The following is a 16,650-nucleotide window of genomic DNA, read 5'->3' on the forward strand; positions in this document are numbered from 1 at the left end:
GCTGCTGAAAGGGGAAGGTTGTTTATAGGCCAGCTGTGAGTTGTCTCTTAGTCAGCCAGTGACCCAAATCAGCAAATAAAAAAAATAGAGGGAATGAGAAAAAAATAAATGGAATGAGAAGGAAAGAGAAAAATGCAGGGGAATGAGCAAGCAAGTTACAGTGTGAAAGTAAGAGGAAAATCGAGAGAGAGAGAGAGAGAGAGAGAGAGAGAGAGAGAGAGAGAGAGAGAGAGAGAGAGAGAGAGAGAGAGAGAGAGAGAGAGAGAGAGAGAGAGAGAGAGAGAGAGAGAGAGAGAGAGAGAGGTGACATTTAAAAAAGCCAGAAAAGAAAGTTTTTATAATGCAGCTATAAATATTTTCTTGCTTACCACCTTCCCCCAACATTCAAAGACACAACTGTCACAGCGCCAACACAGCAGATTCTATGTGTAGATATATTCCATTTCCAATATATATGAAACTGCACTACCCATGCTAAACTAACACAGAAAACCTAAATGATTTAAAGTGATAAAACATAAAAGAGAAGCATAAATCTGTGCCTAAATCTAAGAAAAATGGCTAAACATAATATTCATACATAAATATATAATTCAATTTTTAAAATATTCATATCAATAACACCAGTAACATAAAATCATCAATAAGAGTATACATATATTAAAAACTCTGAACACTGAAAAAGAGCCCCATTCATGCCAAAAAGGGGAGTACATTTAATGAAAAAGAATTGGCTATGCGCCTTTAATAGGACCCTAAAGATTATGCCATATTATATTAATGAGAACAAATCTTACTGGATCCTATTACATCTAAAGAGGAGGAGCATATTAATTTGCTCCAGCATGGGTTATAATTGCCTTTATAGAGCAGCTATGTTTTAAAAACACTTCAGTCATGGGCATCTGTCAGCGACTGAGTCTTCCCCGACATGAATCTGAACTAATCCTGTTTGAGTGTGAATAGAATGTTTGGACTGAATTCAGATCGACTGGAAGCCGCTCTAGTTGTGCTCAGAGTGAAAGTGAACTGGGATTAAAGTGGATTAGCAACAGATGAGAGGGGTATATAGCTGTCTTACTCAGGATTTAGACCTGCTTAAACTCCAATCCAGCTAGTTTCTCACCCAGCTGCTGGATCTGAAGCCTGACAGACTCAGAACTAGATATGACACACACACAAAGAGAGAGAGAGAGAGAGAGAGAGAGAGAGAGAGAGAGAGAGAGAATACATTTATAGCATTATTGACATGATATTACAATGGAGCTAAATTAAAATAAAAAAATATGAAAATAAAATAGTTTCACAATATTATGGTTTTACTGTATTTTTGATCAAATAAATGCCTTGGTGAGAATTAAAGACTTCTTTCAAAAAAAGTTTTATAAAATGTAATACATTTAAAAATAAAAATAAATCCTCCGTGACAGTGAACCATGAATTCCCAAGCCCACAAACAAAAAAATTACCATCAACAAGCATATCAAGATAGTCAGAAGAACACCTGTTGCTCATTATTTTTTCACATAGCAAGCAATCTCTTTTAAATTTTTTGAGTCTTGTGGGGACACCACTCACATTTTAAGACTTGTTATCTTCAGAAGACCAGGGAGATCATCCGCTCTGAAGGAATATCTGTGAACGTGACATGTTTAATTAAGAGACAGGAAATGGTTAGTAGGTAATTCTAACCCCTTTTTATCAACAGAAGGAGAGAGAAGAAGCTGTTGCACAAGGTCCTTATCTGTTAACACACACATGCCTGGATGAGTGTGAAATACACTACTGACTGTGCTAGCATCTGTATTTCCTCGGTAGACCTTGCTCTCAATCTAAAACTAATTTTGTGCAACTCTGTTTAAAATACTATGCCAAAGTAATACATTCAGTATGACACAGATTCATAAAGCAGACCATGTTTCTATAAACAACCTACTACTCTTTCAAAAACCAAAAAGGATTTTCTTTTTCTTTTGGTGGTTAAGGAAAGATCACATGAGGTTGTTCTGACACAGTTTTAAATGACAGATTTGTGCAGTCTCAAAGATCTCAACACATCAAGAATGATTTCAGCTAGTCTAAATTTGTCAAACTATCAAAAGTTTCAGCTGAGAAATCTACATCAAATACGGTGCCGCAATCTCTAAGCTTCAGTGTTTGATAGAGGGAACCCAAAGGCTTTGAGAAAGATTTTTTTTCAGCATGTTGTCGGAACACACGGCACACACACACACACACACACACAACTTTACTTGGAACCACTAGAAGCTTGACACACTCCAGTTTTGTTTTAATTAGATGCTGCGGTGAGGCACACTGTTCTGGCACTGCAGTCTCGGCTGATATTTGAGGGGATTAAACAAGAGAAATTAAAAAAGAAATGTGTGAAATCGGTGGTGTAATTCATCACCTTTAGATTGATTTGTATGCCAAGGCAATAATGTCAGAAATACACTCACCTAAAGGATTATTAGGAACACCATACTAATACTGTGTTTGACCCCCTTTCGCCTTCAGAACTGCCTTAATTCTACGTGGCATTGATTCAACAAGGTGCTGAAAGCATTCTTTAGAAATGTTGGCCCATATTGATAGGATAGCATCTTGCAGTTGATGGAGATTTGTGGGATGCACATCCAGAGCACGAAGCTCCTGTTCCATTGGGTTGAGATCTGGTGACTGTGGGGGCCATTTTAGTACAGTGAACTCATTGTCATGTTCAAGAAACCAATGAAATGATTCGAGCTTTGTGACATGGTGCATTATCCTGCTGGAAGTAGCCATCAGAGGAAGGGTACATGGTGGCCATAAAGGGATGGACATGGTCAGAAACAATGCTCAGGTAGGCCGTGGCATTTAAACGATGCCCAATTGGCACTAAGGGGCCTAAAGTGTGCCAAGAAAACATCCCCCACACCATTACACCACCACCACCAGCCTGCACAGTGGTAACAAGCCATGATGGATCCATGTTCTCATTCTGTTTACGCCAAATTCTGACTCTACCATCTGAATGTCTCAACAGAAATCGAGACTCATTAGACCAGGCAACATTTTTCCAGTCTTCAACTGTCCAATTTTGGTGAGCTCTTGCAAATTGTAGCCTCTTTTTCCTATTTGTAGTGGAGATGAGTGGTACCCGGTGGGGTCTTCTGCTGTTGTAGCCCATCCGCCTCAAGGTTGTAGGTGTTGTGGCTTCACAAATGCTTTTTTTGCATACCTCGGTTGTAACGAGTGGTTATTTCAGTCAAAGTTGCTCTTCTATCAGCTTGAATCAGTCGGCCCATTCTCCTCTGACCTCTAGCATCAACAAGGCATTTTCGCCCACAGGACTGCCGCATACTGGATGTTTTTCCCTTTTCACACCATTCTTTGTAAACCCTAGAAATGGTCGTGCGTGAAAATCCCAGTAACTGAGCAGATTGTGAAATACTCAGACCGGCCCGTCTGGCACCAACAACCTCCATGCCACCCTCAAAATTGCTTAAATCACCTTTCTTTCCCATTCTGACATTCAATTTGGAGTTCAGGAGATTGTCTTGACCAGGACCACACCCCTAAATGCATTGAAGCAACTGCCATGTGATTGGTTGATTAGATAATTGCATTAATGAGAAATTGAACAGATGTTCCTAATAGTCCTTTAGGTGAGTGCTGAGAATAAAATACAAAAAAAATAATACAATACCTGCCAATATTTTGAGAAAAATTTAATCTGCCATAACATGCCATTTGGCCATATATATATATATATATATATATATATATATATATGAATATTCAGCATCATTACTCCAGTCGTCAATGTCACATGATCTTTCAGAAATCACTCTAATATGCTGATTTGATGCTCAAAAAATATTTCTTAATATTAATCAATGTTGAAAACAGTTTTGCTTTTTTTGTGGAAATTATGGTAGTTTTGCCCACAGGATACTTTGATGAAAAGAAAGTTAAAATGAAAAGCATTTATTTGAAATGGAATTTATTTTATTATTGACCAATCAGTTGACTGGTAGTGTATATTGGATTGTATTAAAGTGGAATTATTTAGCGCAGGTCATTGTGTCACTTGCTGCATTGGTCATTGTCTCTCAATTACATTTTCCATTTGAGGTAAGTCATTTGAAGACGTGCGAGTCTTCGATTTGAATTTACATCAGCAAGGTTCAGAGTATAATTAGTAGAATTCAATGTAAGCCATGTTTTGAACAAGCTTCAGTCAACAGCTGAAGGGCATGAGTCGACTTGACCCTGATATGAATCAGACCTAATCCTGTTTGAGTGTGAACACAATGTTTGAAGTGAATTCAGATTTCCTAAAAGCCTGTTAGTTGTGCTCAGACTGAAAGTGAAAGAGGATTAAAATGGATTAACAGCTCCTAATAAAATTACAGGCCAACTGGCGAGATCCTCCATTTTAGATGCTCACAAAAGCCAATTTTTACTTCTATATGGTGCTTGTTGAGTGTTCATTTTGGACCTTGCATGTGCTTCAAGTCAAAGACAAAACCCGGTCTACCTAAAACTGCAAATAAGAGGCCACTTTTACAAAGGACATTACCTCTGCTAGAGCGACACTTACAGATATATGCTGCGTCCCAATTCGCATACTATCCGTCCTAAATAGTATTCGAAAATAGAATTAGTACGTCCCAAATCGTAGTATGTTGAAATGAGTGTCCCAAAGAGACCCGGATGGTCTACTATATCCGGTCAGAATCCGAAGTGCAGATCGATGCGCACTCTAACGGCTGATATTGCCCACAACCCATCGCGCGCTGGATGAGGATTCGGTTAGAACTACAAACACGAGTGAAAAGTGTTCAAAAACTACAGACATGGAGGACGCGCGAGTCCGACGGTTATGAGTTTTAGATAAAGGGGTTTGAGTGATTAATTAACAGTATCTAACCTGACGAAAATGTATTTATTCAATGTTGTCCACATTATATTGCATCTGCAGCAGCACCCACGACTGGCAGATGAACGTGCCACAACATTTCTCTCCGAAATCGGCGAAATGGTAAGAAGTTATATAAGATTGAATGGAGGATTTTAACTGTGACGAGATGATTGACATGCAGGGCAGTTTACGGTGATAGGATGCACGCGACAGATCTGTCCGTTAAAGATGACGAAGTAGTATGTCCCAAAGCTTGCCTACTCTTTTGCTACACACTCAAAAGTATGTACTTTTTCTTCACAAAAAGAGTACATACTTTTAGGGCGTAGTATAAGTAGGCGAATTGGGACGCAGCAATAGTAACAATCTATCTCCATGTGTCAGTTCCCAGCACTCCACAAACCACACCCACTTCACACTGTTATTTCCTGTCTAGGGCTCCACACCAGTCAACAAGAACAACATACATCAATATCACTCTCCTCAATCATCTCCACCCCTCCTCCACCCACCTTTTCTCCCTCTTCCTATCCCTGACAACTACAAAAATCATTTAATTCCCATGGGCACTTCTGACCTCATTCATTCATCTCGCTCACACACACACACACACACACACACACACACACACACCTTTTGAAAAGACAGCCGTTTTGCTTGTAGCGATTACACAGCGTACTCTCCTTCATTCTTTGAACTCCTTTCACGCACTAGTCTCCTTTTCTTCTCTCTCAGTCCTTTTTCATCTATCTTCCCTCTTTTGTCTTCAAGGGATGCCCAGCAGTGATGATGACTGACAGCCTAACAAGCCCTAAGCCACATAAGAGGGAGAGACAACGAACAAGATTTAGCTAAAATCGAGATTGCTCTCTGGTGGGTAGACTACGGTATTACACCTTCATATAACTGTTGATATATCCGTGGTTACTTCAGATGGCCAGCGTGGCTGACAGTATTCTAGAGTTTAAACCAACAAATGACATTTACTCGCTGCACTGCCATTTTCTAGCAGTGTGGCTGTTATTAATGTTCAGTCCTGCAGATGAGCACTATATTACAAACTCGAGCTGCACTCAAAGTTATTATGGGATGTTTAGTCATGCCGGTCATGGTCATAATTCTGGCTCCACTTCATATTTCATTAATATTCAAACCATACAACCCACTGATGAGTTTGGATTCAGTATTAGGCAGTATCAGAAATTAACCAGATATTAACCTGTGGTGCAAAAAAAGCCAAAGATATTTAAATATGGAGGCACAAATGCCCGTGGTTTTTTCTTACACTGCCCTTCTAAGGTTTGGTTCAGAAAGATTTTTTTTTGTAAATGTTTTTGAAATGTCTTATTTGATCAAAAATACAGTAAAATGTAAAAAAATATTTTAAATAAATGTAATGGGCCAAATATTATCTGATAACATAAAAAAATAATTATGGCATTGGTATAAACATGAACATAAACAAGTCCTATACATTAATAATATTTCATGCAATTGTGTGAAATAACAATGAACAATACTTTTACAGCATTTGCTAATCTAGGTCATTTTCATTTCTACATACACCTAAAAAACAAACAAATTTGAATGATATAAATTAACATTAGTTGATGTATTATGAACAAACATGAATAAATAAACAATCTAGATTTTAAAAAAATATTGTTCATTGTTAGTTACCTTATTAAACCAATTAAACCTCATTGTAAAGTCACACCATTAAAATAGTTTTGCACAGGTAAAAGACTTGTGTACAGGACAGGTATAGTCACACATTTGCACACTTGAAAAACAATCAGTTCAAAGGTTGAGGCAGACACTCTTTTAATTAGACACTCTTTTAATTATTAAGTTTCTGTGGGTTTGTCTTTTTAAAATACATCGAGTGAGATCACCACTATCAAAAACTTTGAAGTGTGAGAAAAACGTGTTTAGTACTCTCAGCGTTTTGAATACTATGACATGTGGCACAGATCTGTGAAACACTCTGTATGGCACACAAGGATTCGCAATAGTACACCTGTACACTTACAGTGGCACAAACAGGAGGGGAAACTCTAAAATTAAGACTTTATATTTGGTACAGATAAGACTATATTTATATTCAAGGAAGTAGCATCCCAGATCATGACATTTCAAGAATACTAAATGATTGTGTGAAAGAGCCAGCCCTGTTGACATGATTCCTAATCAGAAACAGAGGTGACGGATACCTTATTGTGTGCGCATCTATCAGACTGTGAGAACAACTGTGCTACACTGTCAATATGTGTTCAGAGTTGAACAAATAGAGCTGGGCTCTTACACTCATTAAATACTATACCATAGAATACATTGTCATGCAGGAGGGCAGAATCTATGAATATGGTACAGGAAAATTCAAATTCACTGTGAATGAAAGCATCTTGCTTGTTGACATTTGTAGGGGTGATTTTTCCCCCCAAAAAAATTGGTTAAATAATTTTTTGGATGAAAGGATGAAGAGTAACAGATTTTGGGGTCTATCCTGCCTTGTGTCTATGACATTTAAAACAGTCTTTTTGGAGGGCAGGAGGAATATTGGACTATTTGGACAAAGTGGTCAGGCAATTATGGGTATGAGAAAGGAGAAAGTGTAATAACCAAGTAAAATGGAAGGGTTCTGGCTGTTAGGGGAGAGAGTTTGTGAATATTCGAGTATAATGTCTGCAGTGGAGATGCTATAGTTGGGGGATTGGGGGCAAGTTAAGGGAGTCCAGGGCGCTGTGGTAAAGTTCTCTTAATGCTCTCAGCAACAATAAACGACAAAACATTTGATTAAAAAGATGAGGCAGGGGCTCCTAAAGAGAGGGGAGAAAGAGAAAGAGGAGGAGCAGAAAGTTAATGGCCTGAACTTTATGTGAACTTGTTTAATTACATTAATCATTGTAAATGCTGATACACACACACAAATATACAAAATACAGACTTAAAGGCCCATTCACACCAAGAACAAAAGCTATAAAGATAACTATATTAACGTCTACATCAATGCACAATATCATTCGGTTTTTTATAAGCACGTGGTGCAGTTTTGTCATCTGCCGCTTTAAATGCTTGAGCGCTTTAAAGCAGAATGGATTCTGATTGGCTGTTCTTTTTATCGTTCATTACCTGGAGAAAAAAAAAAATCATTCCGAAAGTGATTTCACCTATATAGAAATAGAAACTATGTTCTGTGTCGTTATCATTATAGGAATAGGACTCTGCTATTCTTTTACATTTAGAACATTTTTTACAATTATTTCTTTATCGTTAGATATTGGTGTGAAAAGGACTTAAATCATATAATCACCTGGGCCATAAAAAGAGTGTAACGGAATCTGAATTATCCTTAGATAAATAAATACTGATTGAAATTAAACTGATTCACAAACAACCAAACAGACCCAATAATATCTTACCCCAAGGACGTGAACTCTGTTGTAGTAAGAACTAAAATCTTTACTGAGAGACACCAAGAATCTGCACACCTGAAGGACAAACAAAACAATTATGGAAGGCTGTATTAAGCCAGGACACAGATAGAATATGACATATGACTGGTTGAGATTAAGACTAAATTATACTAATAAAGGAAATAAATTTACATTACAAAACGATCCGAGCAATGAAACATTATAAGTACCTGTTCTGTTCTTAAATTAACTCTAGCTCCGCCCCCTTCATGCTCCAGGACCTGTCCTGATTGGTCCAGCAGCTCAGAGAATGGAATGAGGTAATTGAAGAGAAGAAGCCACTCCCCCTAATAATGAAATGGCAACATTACCATCATATCAACAACTTTCTATGCCACCAGATCATAGAAACACAAACACAGAGCTTGTTTGAATACATTTGGTATGTCTTTATACATAGCAACTTGAATACTTAAGGGGGCTTTTACACTGGGCTCGTTTGCTGGGGTCTGAGCCCGAGAGCGTTTGTTCCAGGCGCCCCCCGGGCCCCGCAGCGTTGGTCTAGTTCAGTGTTTCTCAACCTCTCCTGCAGGGACCCCCTGACAGGCCATGTTTTTGTTTTAACTCTGAAATGGCACACCTGATTCAAGTAATTAAAGGCTTAATGAGTAATTAGAGTAGGAATAGTTCAATTAATCAATTAGTCAACTACTCATTAAGCCTTTAATGACTTGAATCAGGTGTGCCATTTCAGGGTTAAAACAGAAACATGGCCTGTCAGGGGGTCCCTGCAGGAGAGGTTGAGAAACACTGGTCTAGTTTCACACTCAACTTGATTCTATCGGACCCTGGTGCGTTTGCGTGCATTACGTCATCGCAAACGTGCACGGCGCATGATAGAAAACAGAACGCGGGTCAATATCGGTCTTTGTCAGGTGACGTCACACTCGTGATACACGAAGTGCATTATGGGGCGTAGCCGCCATTTGTAAGGTATCGATGCAGGGGTATTCTGTTGTTGGAGAATTGTGTTTTTCATTATTTTTTAAAACTAAACCATCCTTAACATGACATTATCATCATCATCAATACAGCAAACCTATCTTTGCTGTTACTACTGTGTCCTTCGGTGGGAATGTAAATAAATCCTGTACTCAGCCGTTGGTAAAATGTCCGTGGGTTTTAAGAGATTTATAGTTTTTAAATTGTTCACTGGTATATGCGCTTATACCATAAACAAGATAGTTGACAATATCCCAGTATGAGGATGAGAAAGCAATGCGGGATCAGCACTCCAATTTACTGCAGTCAGCTCATATGGATCTATGTTCTGAATGGATGACAATTTCTCCAAATAACGGTACCTGCCATATTTATTGAGGTACCGCATTTCCTCGGTTTTCTTGTGCTTCTTCAGTTTTGCGAGTTATTTACTTGTTATCTCTACTCTTGTAATCTCTTCAATGCTCACAGTCAGTAGCGATACCTCAAAAATGGCGCCTGCGGTGACGTCACACACAACAAACCCACGTGTCTGACAAAGACCGATTGTGTTTTTTATTAATTCGCTGCTATTATGCGCAGTTGAGTGAACAATACAGGTTTACTGTGCGTGTGTCACATACGGTGGCCTTCTGCTGCTTGCAAACGGACTCTTTTGAGAAGACAGTGGATTTCAAAATTTGTTGCCCTGATTCCACGCGCTATGCGCGAATACACTGCAGGCTCGCTCTCGCTCGTATCCAAGGTAAATCATCAACATCAACACTATTATCCCTCCTTACAAGTGTTTTATTTAACTGAATACATCACAATAAGCTAAAACGCATGCGCAGGTTACTTTACATCCTGAACAAGTGCGCACCCGAGTCCGTGTTGCTTTCACATTCACGCGAACCGCGGCAGTAGGAAGTCTCGGGTTCGGTACCCCAATGCGCACCCAGGTCCCCATGACAGCGTTCACATTAGCGATTTTTCATGCGAACCGTGCCCCGTTCCGAACTAAACTGTGTGAAAGCCCCCTAAAATATGACCATGTTTGAGTGTGCTTGTACAGAATTGTTAGTTACATAATGCTTTACCTCCTCTTTCAGGGCAGAAAAGTCCAGCTCTGTGCCTCCAGGGATTTCTGGATAAAGACCTACATATTTCAAAATTAACATGGATATTATTCACAAATAGACACAATATTTTTTGTTACATTACTACTAACGTGCAATTAATCAAAAGACCCAATGGAGAAAGATGGGAATGGATTTCTCTACTTCAGTCAAATCACAAAATTGTACACATCACAACCAATCAGAATTCGGTCACACTTTAGATTAGGGTCCAATTCACAATATTAACTACAACGTTTGCCTCAAACTAATTAATAGTTAGTAAGTAAGGTAGTAGTTAAGTTTAGGTATTGGGGTAGGATTAAGAGATGTAGAATATGGTCATGCAGAATAAGGCATTAGTATGTGCTTTAAAAGTACTAATAAACAGCCAATATCCTAGTAATAAGCATGCTCCTTAGAAACTAGTTAATAAGGAGAATTGGACCCTAAACTAAAGTGTTACCTAGAATTCTGCACCTCTGTTGCCAGACTATATTATTGCCTATCGTTGTTATATTCTGTACATTTCATCTACATTTTGTCTATAGTTATAGACCACATGTATCATCTTTCGCTGCTTTTCTCTTACCTTAGTTTTAGAACAGTAACTAGCAGTAAAAAAATACCATTTGGCTAATAAAGTTTGGACTTTAAACATGTATACAACAGAAGATTGTTAAGATTTGGGTGTAGTCATACTGCATACGCTTTAAAAAACAACCTCTCCAAGTTACTATCTTGACATTATTACTTTGATCATAAATCACAAGTCAAAACACTACAGTGTGTGTGTTACCTTGCTCCACCCCTTTCTCGTAGCTGCTGAAGAGTGTATGAAGACGAGCACAGTTATACATGACAAAGACTCCACCCCTAGGGCCCTTTGTGGACACACCACTGTCCCGCTGCACATCTAAGGTCACCTAAAAAAGATATGTCAATCATCCCTGATGCAGGACAATATATTCCACGCATGCACATACAAACATACTCACTGGACTAGTGTGTACTGTGGATAGCAGTTCAAACCTCACGGTGGCCGAGGTCATGACTCTAATGATGTCATCCCATGTCTGACCTAAAATAGTTTAAGGAAGAAGTAAATCGTTATCAAGCACACAGACGCAGTTTAAATCTGGTATTAACATGCATCACAAACATTTATTTAGCTACTACATGCACTAAAGTGGCTTTTTAAGATAAAAAGGTAAGCACAGATAAACACACCTTCAACTTGGTCTCCATACTTCATTTCTGAGGCTTCTTTCATTTGAGCTTTTCTTAACCTACAGCAGTACACAAACAAACACTGTAATTATCAGACTTAGACAGTAGTCTTTTTAATATAGAATTACAAAGAGCTGTTGTAGAGTTGCTGTTCTAAAGTTTTCCCTTACTGAAGATACTGAGCTGCATTCATCTGAACGCCGGGAGTTTTAACTGGACCACAAATCACTAATCTCTAATAGAGAGGGAGAGAGCAATCATTCAATTAAATAATTCTCCAACAGAGATGGTCTAAAATGTAGTCACATCCAACTGTGCATCGTTTGAGCTAGAAATTGTGCAAAAAACTGTAAAATAATTCACTTTAAACAAATATACAAACTTAAAATGAAGTCTTAGTCTTCCAGGAAGGGGAGCATAAATATTGATCAGACTTTTATCCAATCAAATGCTCTTTAAATGAGCTTGATCCTCACCAAAATTCCAACTGCAATCAATTAGGTAGTAGCAAATCATGGTTTTTAGCTGTGATGTAACGAATACAGAGTCCAACACATGACATGCGGAGAAAAATATATATACCGTGGCCACAAACTAAGAATTTCATTCCCATGAATTAAGAATTCGTTCCCTCGTTTTAGTACATTTAGTAACTAATTCGTTCCCTCGTTTTGTTTAAACTAAAACAAGGGAACAAATTACAACATGGCCATGATTTAGTCAAATAAGGGGGAACAAATTCTTCTGGTGGCCACAATTTACTAATTCATTCCCTCATTTGTGTAATTCGTTCCTTTGTTTTAGTAAATCGTCAAACAGACGGAGCGTGTAGAATAGAACACACATTTTTACACAACAACTTTGTGTTTTTGTTTATTATAATTTTTTATTTAGTCATTTAATTTCTGCTCTAAAAATAGTAAGCAATCAGCTGTTTTTTGGTTTAGACTGCAATGTTTGTATTTTAACCCTTTTTTCTTATAATGTACAGCTTAGCCTACATAGATACATTCACAATATTTGATTTCATGTTACACATTGTTTGGAGGACAGCATTGGGCACGATGTGGAATAACATTGTTTAAAATAATGGATTAAAATGAACTTTTAATGTATAATAATTTCTAGATATTTTATTCGATTTATCGGAAAAATATTTGACAGATTAATCGATTATCAAAATAACCATTAGTTGCAGCCCTAGTGGCCACTATATATATTTTTTCCCGCATGTCATGTGCGGGGCTCTGTACTAAAACCTATTTGGGGGGGGAATTAAACGAGTGTTTCGATATGTCCCAAACAATCTTCCTGTTACAGGACAGAATATACAGAAAACAATTGTTTAGCATGTAAAGCATGCTGATACAGCTGATGGGCAAATGTGTCTGTGTGAGCAGAGTGTGAAACCTGCACTGCCGTTACACCCGTTGCTCTCCACAGCATGGCTGTTTGCTGCTGACGAAACTCATCCTGACAGGAAGTGACATGCAGGGCTGTTGTCGTAGACACCTGAAGTACAGAAATCCATTATAAGTGTCCATCTAAAACATGGTATACTATAATTTAAAGCAGATGGAGATGAGCCAGACAGAGGGTTCTTTTAACTCACAGGGAAATCTGCAGTAGCGCTGTCCAGCTGGGCCAGATGACACAAAGCTTCTCTCTGCACTGAAAAGAGAGAAATCACTGACTGAGGAAAGCGGAGGCTATCCAACAGATCAGTCACTTAGACACTAGGAATGACTCAGTTCATCTCATCTTGATGCCTCTGGTGCAACTAGTTTGAAAACATAACTTAAAAGCCAGTAACTATATATTCTTATGTAATTTCCATATATTTTAAGTAGGGCTGTCAAATGATTAATCACGATTAATCACATCCAAAATAAAAGTTTTTTTTTTACATAATATATGTGGGTGCACTGTGTATAATTATTTTGTATATATATAAATACACACACATGCATGTATATTTAAGAAAAAAATATTATTTATATATAAAATACTTATATTTATATATAATATAATTTATATATAAATCTATATACAGTATATACATGAAAATATTTCTTAAATATATACAAGCATGTATCCAAAATAAAAGTTTTTTTACATAATATATGTGGGTGCACTGTGTATAATTATTTTATATATATAAATACACACACATGCTTGTATATATTTAAGAAATATTTTAAATATATAAAAAATAAATATAAAATATAAAAAAAATATTTTATATTAAAGCATCACAACATATAATTTTTTTTTTAAATCAATACTTATTTTGAGATTTGCTAAAAATTACATTTACCACTACCAGTGTTATTGAATCAAATTTAAGTGAGTGTTAAGATGATTGCAGGAATAGCCTAATCTAAAAGTAAAAATAGAGGAAATAATATGCACAATTAAATAACCAATATCGACTAATGGTGATAAAATAAAAAAGCTTCAATATCACACGATAACCAACCAATATTGCTTAATGCTTGTAAAAGAAAATTAAATAGAAAATATCTCTTTAAAAAAAATCAGTTTTAGCAATTGATGTATTGGCCAGTGACAGGGCTAAAATAACAGTAAAAAATAAAATACAATACAATTAAAATCTCAACATCAAATATCCTCATGCAACCCTAATAATGACATTTACTGACAAAACAGACACAGATCTTGTATCTAAGCCAAATCATGAGAAATGTAACCCGTTATAGCCTTAATAAACACACACACATGCTCAGGTACTACAGCTCACCTGTGCAAGTGCCAAGACTGGGATCATAACCCTGAAGATTCTCGTCCTGTACCACTTGTTTAAGGTTTATCCTAACTTCCTCTTTTATCCCTCTCTTCTCTCCCTCTATTTCCTCTCCCCTACTTCTCCTCTTTCCCCTCTCCATTTCTCTGTCTCTGTAGGTCGAGTTCTCTAAAGCTTTTTTCATCTTCTCCTCCCTGTCCTCGTTGGTCCAGCTGACAGGGACTGTCGGCCAATCAATGCCTAGTGTTTTCAGGAAGTTCACAATGTCACTCTCCTGTGGCAAGGCTGGACAAAAGGACACAGTGTACCTAAATGGAATAAAGAAAGAGTTGATTACTCTCCCCTTTTGGTCAAATGTATGCCAAGATAATGAAAGTCAAAGCACATACCCTTGTCTTCTGAGCTGTGCCCCGAGGTGGTCAGCAATGAGAACAGTTCGTAGGTGCCCCAGAGCTAGTGTATCGGGAGATGGCACGGCTTGTTTGGTGTGGAGGGCAGGGCAGTTGATGAGGACACAGCCCTGTCTCTGAGCAGCAGGTCTCAGATATGGCATTATTCCACATAAGACACGTCTGAATGCTGTGCAGCGATCCACACACACACGCAGCCCTTCTGCTGTCACCTCAGTGGCTCCTATCGGCAATACACCACTGCCACGAAGAGAGCAAATACCACTGAGAACATCACAGGGAACCTGGACAATAAATCAAAACTTTTGTTGAAAATGGTTAGGTGATTCGAAAAATGCACAAAACCAACATGAATGCAAAGATTATAACATCACCATGAAATCAAAATTGACAAATCTTTTTCTTTTTTTTACGGAAGGGTTCATTATAAATGACTTATCTGCACAAATCATTATTTTTTTTAAAATATAATATCTTTAATCTTCAATCAAAAACATTTACGTCCAAAAATGTCTTACATTTTGACCGCCTTAAACTCATTGAATTATTCACACTACATAAACCAAACAATGTTTCTTGAGACCAAATGACCTAAAGAATCAGGAAGTCATGACTTTGCGATTCTCCAAATGCGTGTTATTTTTATTATTGGCATACCCTGACCCAGATGTCACGGGCAGTGAAGAGTTAATCATTTCTGCCGCAGGGTTCAAATGTTTTGTCGATGCGACCAATGTCAACAGTCTAGCTGGCGCCCTGCGTGTCTATACAGAGCTCGGGCATACATTCTGACAATTCTCTGTCAGTCACTCTCTCTGATGCATAACTACACGTCCAAGCAAAAGCTTGATACATCCAACACGGTGCCTCAAGCCATGCGTAAAATCCCCATGCGGAGAAGCGCATCTGTCACTGATGCAGGCCAGAAGAGCTCATAACGTAGAAAATAAATAAACGCACATATAAGCACATATTTCAGACTGACCTCTCCACCCGCGTACAACGTCGTCAGAACCGTGTTAGGTGACAAGAAGTCGCGATTTCTGAGGTTTTTGGCGCTGCTCTCCTTAAACCATAGCTTCTCTCGCTCGCGGATGATTTCGGCTTCATTTTCAGCATCTCCCCGCAACGCGCCGCTCAGCGCTTTGACAGTGGACACGATGCTAAAAGGCACTGCTTCCTCCATGATTAGGCTCAATATGTTGACATTGTTATTAGTGCCTGAACTCGCGGATTGTTACTGAGACTGACTGTAGCAGCACTGCGGTGCTCTGCTCACATTGATCACCAATAAAAACAGATGTATGTATAGGTACCGGAACATTAAGAAATGTCGCTGGTAAGAGGGGGACACATTTTCATGCAACACTAGTTCCCGGTTGCGGTTGCGACCGTTGCGACCTTTTGAAAGGCGCCATTTTGGGTGTGGCAAAATCAGATCTGTCAGTGACAGAAAAGAAAGTAAAACTGCTCTTCTGATATAATGCGTTTTGTTCATTCGCTGTAGTTTTATTTTCAATAATATAAACTACACCTTTAGATATTCCAGGGGTTACTTTCCTTCTTATCCTTTTTACATATCAATGTAGGCTATACTTCACCCAAAAATACAAATTATCATTCTTTTTTTTTTTTCTTTAAAAAAAAGAAGACCAATATGACTTCATTTATTGCACTATATTATAAGACATTTTATAGCTTTCGGTGAAGAGAAGCATTTATGTCGTTAATATATTCACTAGGCCTACAAATCTTGCTTTATGCTGATGTATGGTCACCATTTATTCATTTTATGGAAAACAGCAGCTTGGACATTCTATAAATT

General features: G+C 38.0%; 1 protein-coding gene across 2 annotated transcripts; it reads right to left on the reverse strand.

Moving 5' to 3' along the window:
• Positions 1 to 946: 946 nt before the first annotated feature.
• Positions 947 to 16,156, reverse strand: dalrd3 (DALR anticodon binding domain containing 3). 2 transcript variants are annotated; one of them, XM_056260882.1, is made up of 14 exons: positions 15,811 to 16,156; positions 14,805 to 15,109; positions 14,413 to 14,723; positions 13,264 to 13,322; positions 13,062 to 13,163; positions 11,822 to 11,886; positions 11,652 to 11,710; positions 11,420 to 11,502; positions 11,221 to 11,347; positions 10,404 to 10,462; positions 8,553 to 8,669; positions 8,329 to 8,397; positions 1,579 to 1,635; positions 947 to 1,161 (listed from the first exon to the last, which is right to left on the reverse strand). In XM_056260882.1, exons 1-13 carry the CDS (start codon positions 16,009 to 16,011, stop codon positions 1,615 to 1,617), a joined length of 1,578 nt encoding a protein of 525 aa, XP_056116857.1. In that variant the 5' UTR covers positions 16,012 to 16,156; the 3' UTR covers positions 947 to 1,161; positions 1,579 to 1,614. The 2 variants fall into 2 exon arrangements, with proteins under 2 accessions (XP_056116857.1, XP_056116856.1); XM_056260881.1 differs by lacking the exons at positions 947 to 1,161; positions 1,579 to 1,635 and adding an exon at positions 7,348 to 7,725 and having other exon boundaries at positions 15,811 to 16,155.
• Between the last annotated feature and the right edge of the window lie 494 nt (positions 16,157 to 16,650).

Source organism: Rhinichthys klamathensis, unplaced genomic scaffold, assembly GCF_029890125.1.
Source record: "Rhinichthys klamathensis goyatoka isolate OS25496 unplaced genomic scaffold, OSU_Roscu_1.1 h1tg000180l_1, whole genome shotgun sequence".
Classification (NCBI taxonomy): domain Eukaryota; kingdom Metazoa; phylum Chordata; class Actinopteri; order Cypriniformes; family Leuciscidae; genus Rhinichthys; species Rhinichthys klamathensis.

Bases quoted from the DNA above. Each gene is read 5' to 3' on its own strand.
- dalrd3 (XM_056260881.1), bottom strand. From the start codon at position 16,011: ATGGAGGAAGCAGTGCCTTTTAGCATCGTGTCCACTGTCAAAGCGCTG. The intron at 11,503-11,651 runs GTGTGTTTATCT...AAACTATTTTAG, and splicing joins GTATGGAGACCAAGTTGAAG to GTCAGACATGGGATGACATC. The intron at 8,398-8,552 runs GTACTTATAATG...TTTGTCCTTCAG, and splicing joins TTAATTTAAGAACAGAACAG to GTGTGCAGATTCTTGGTGTC.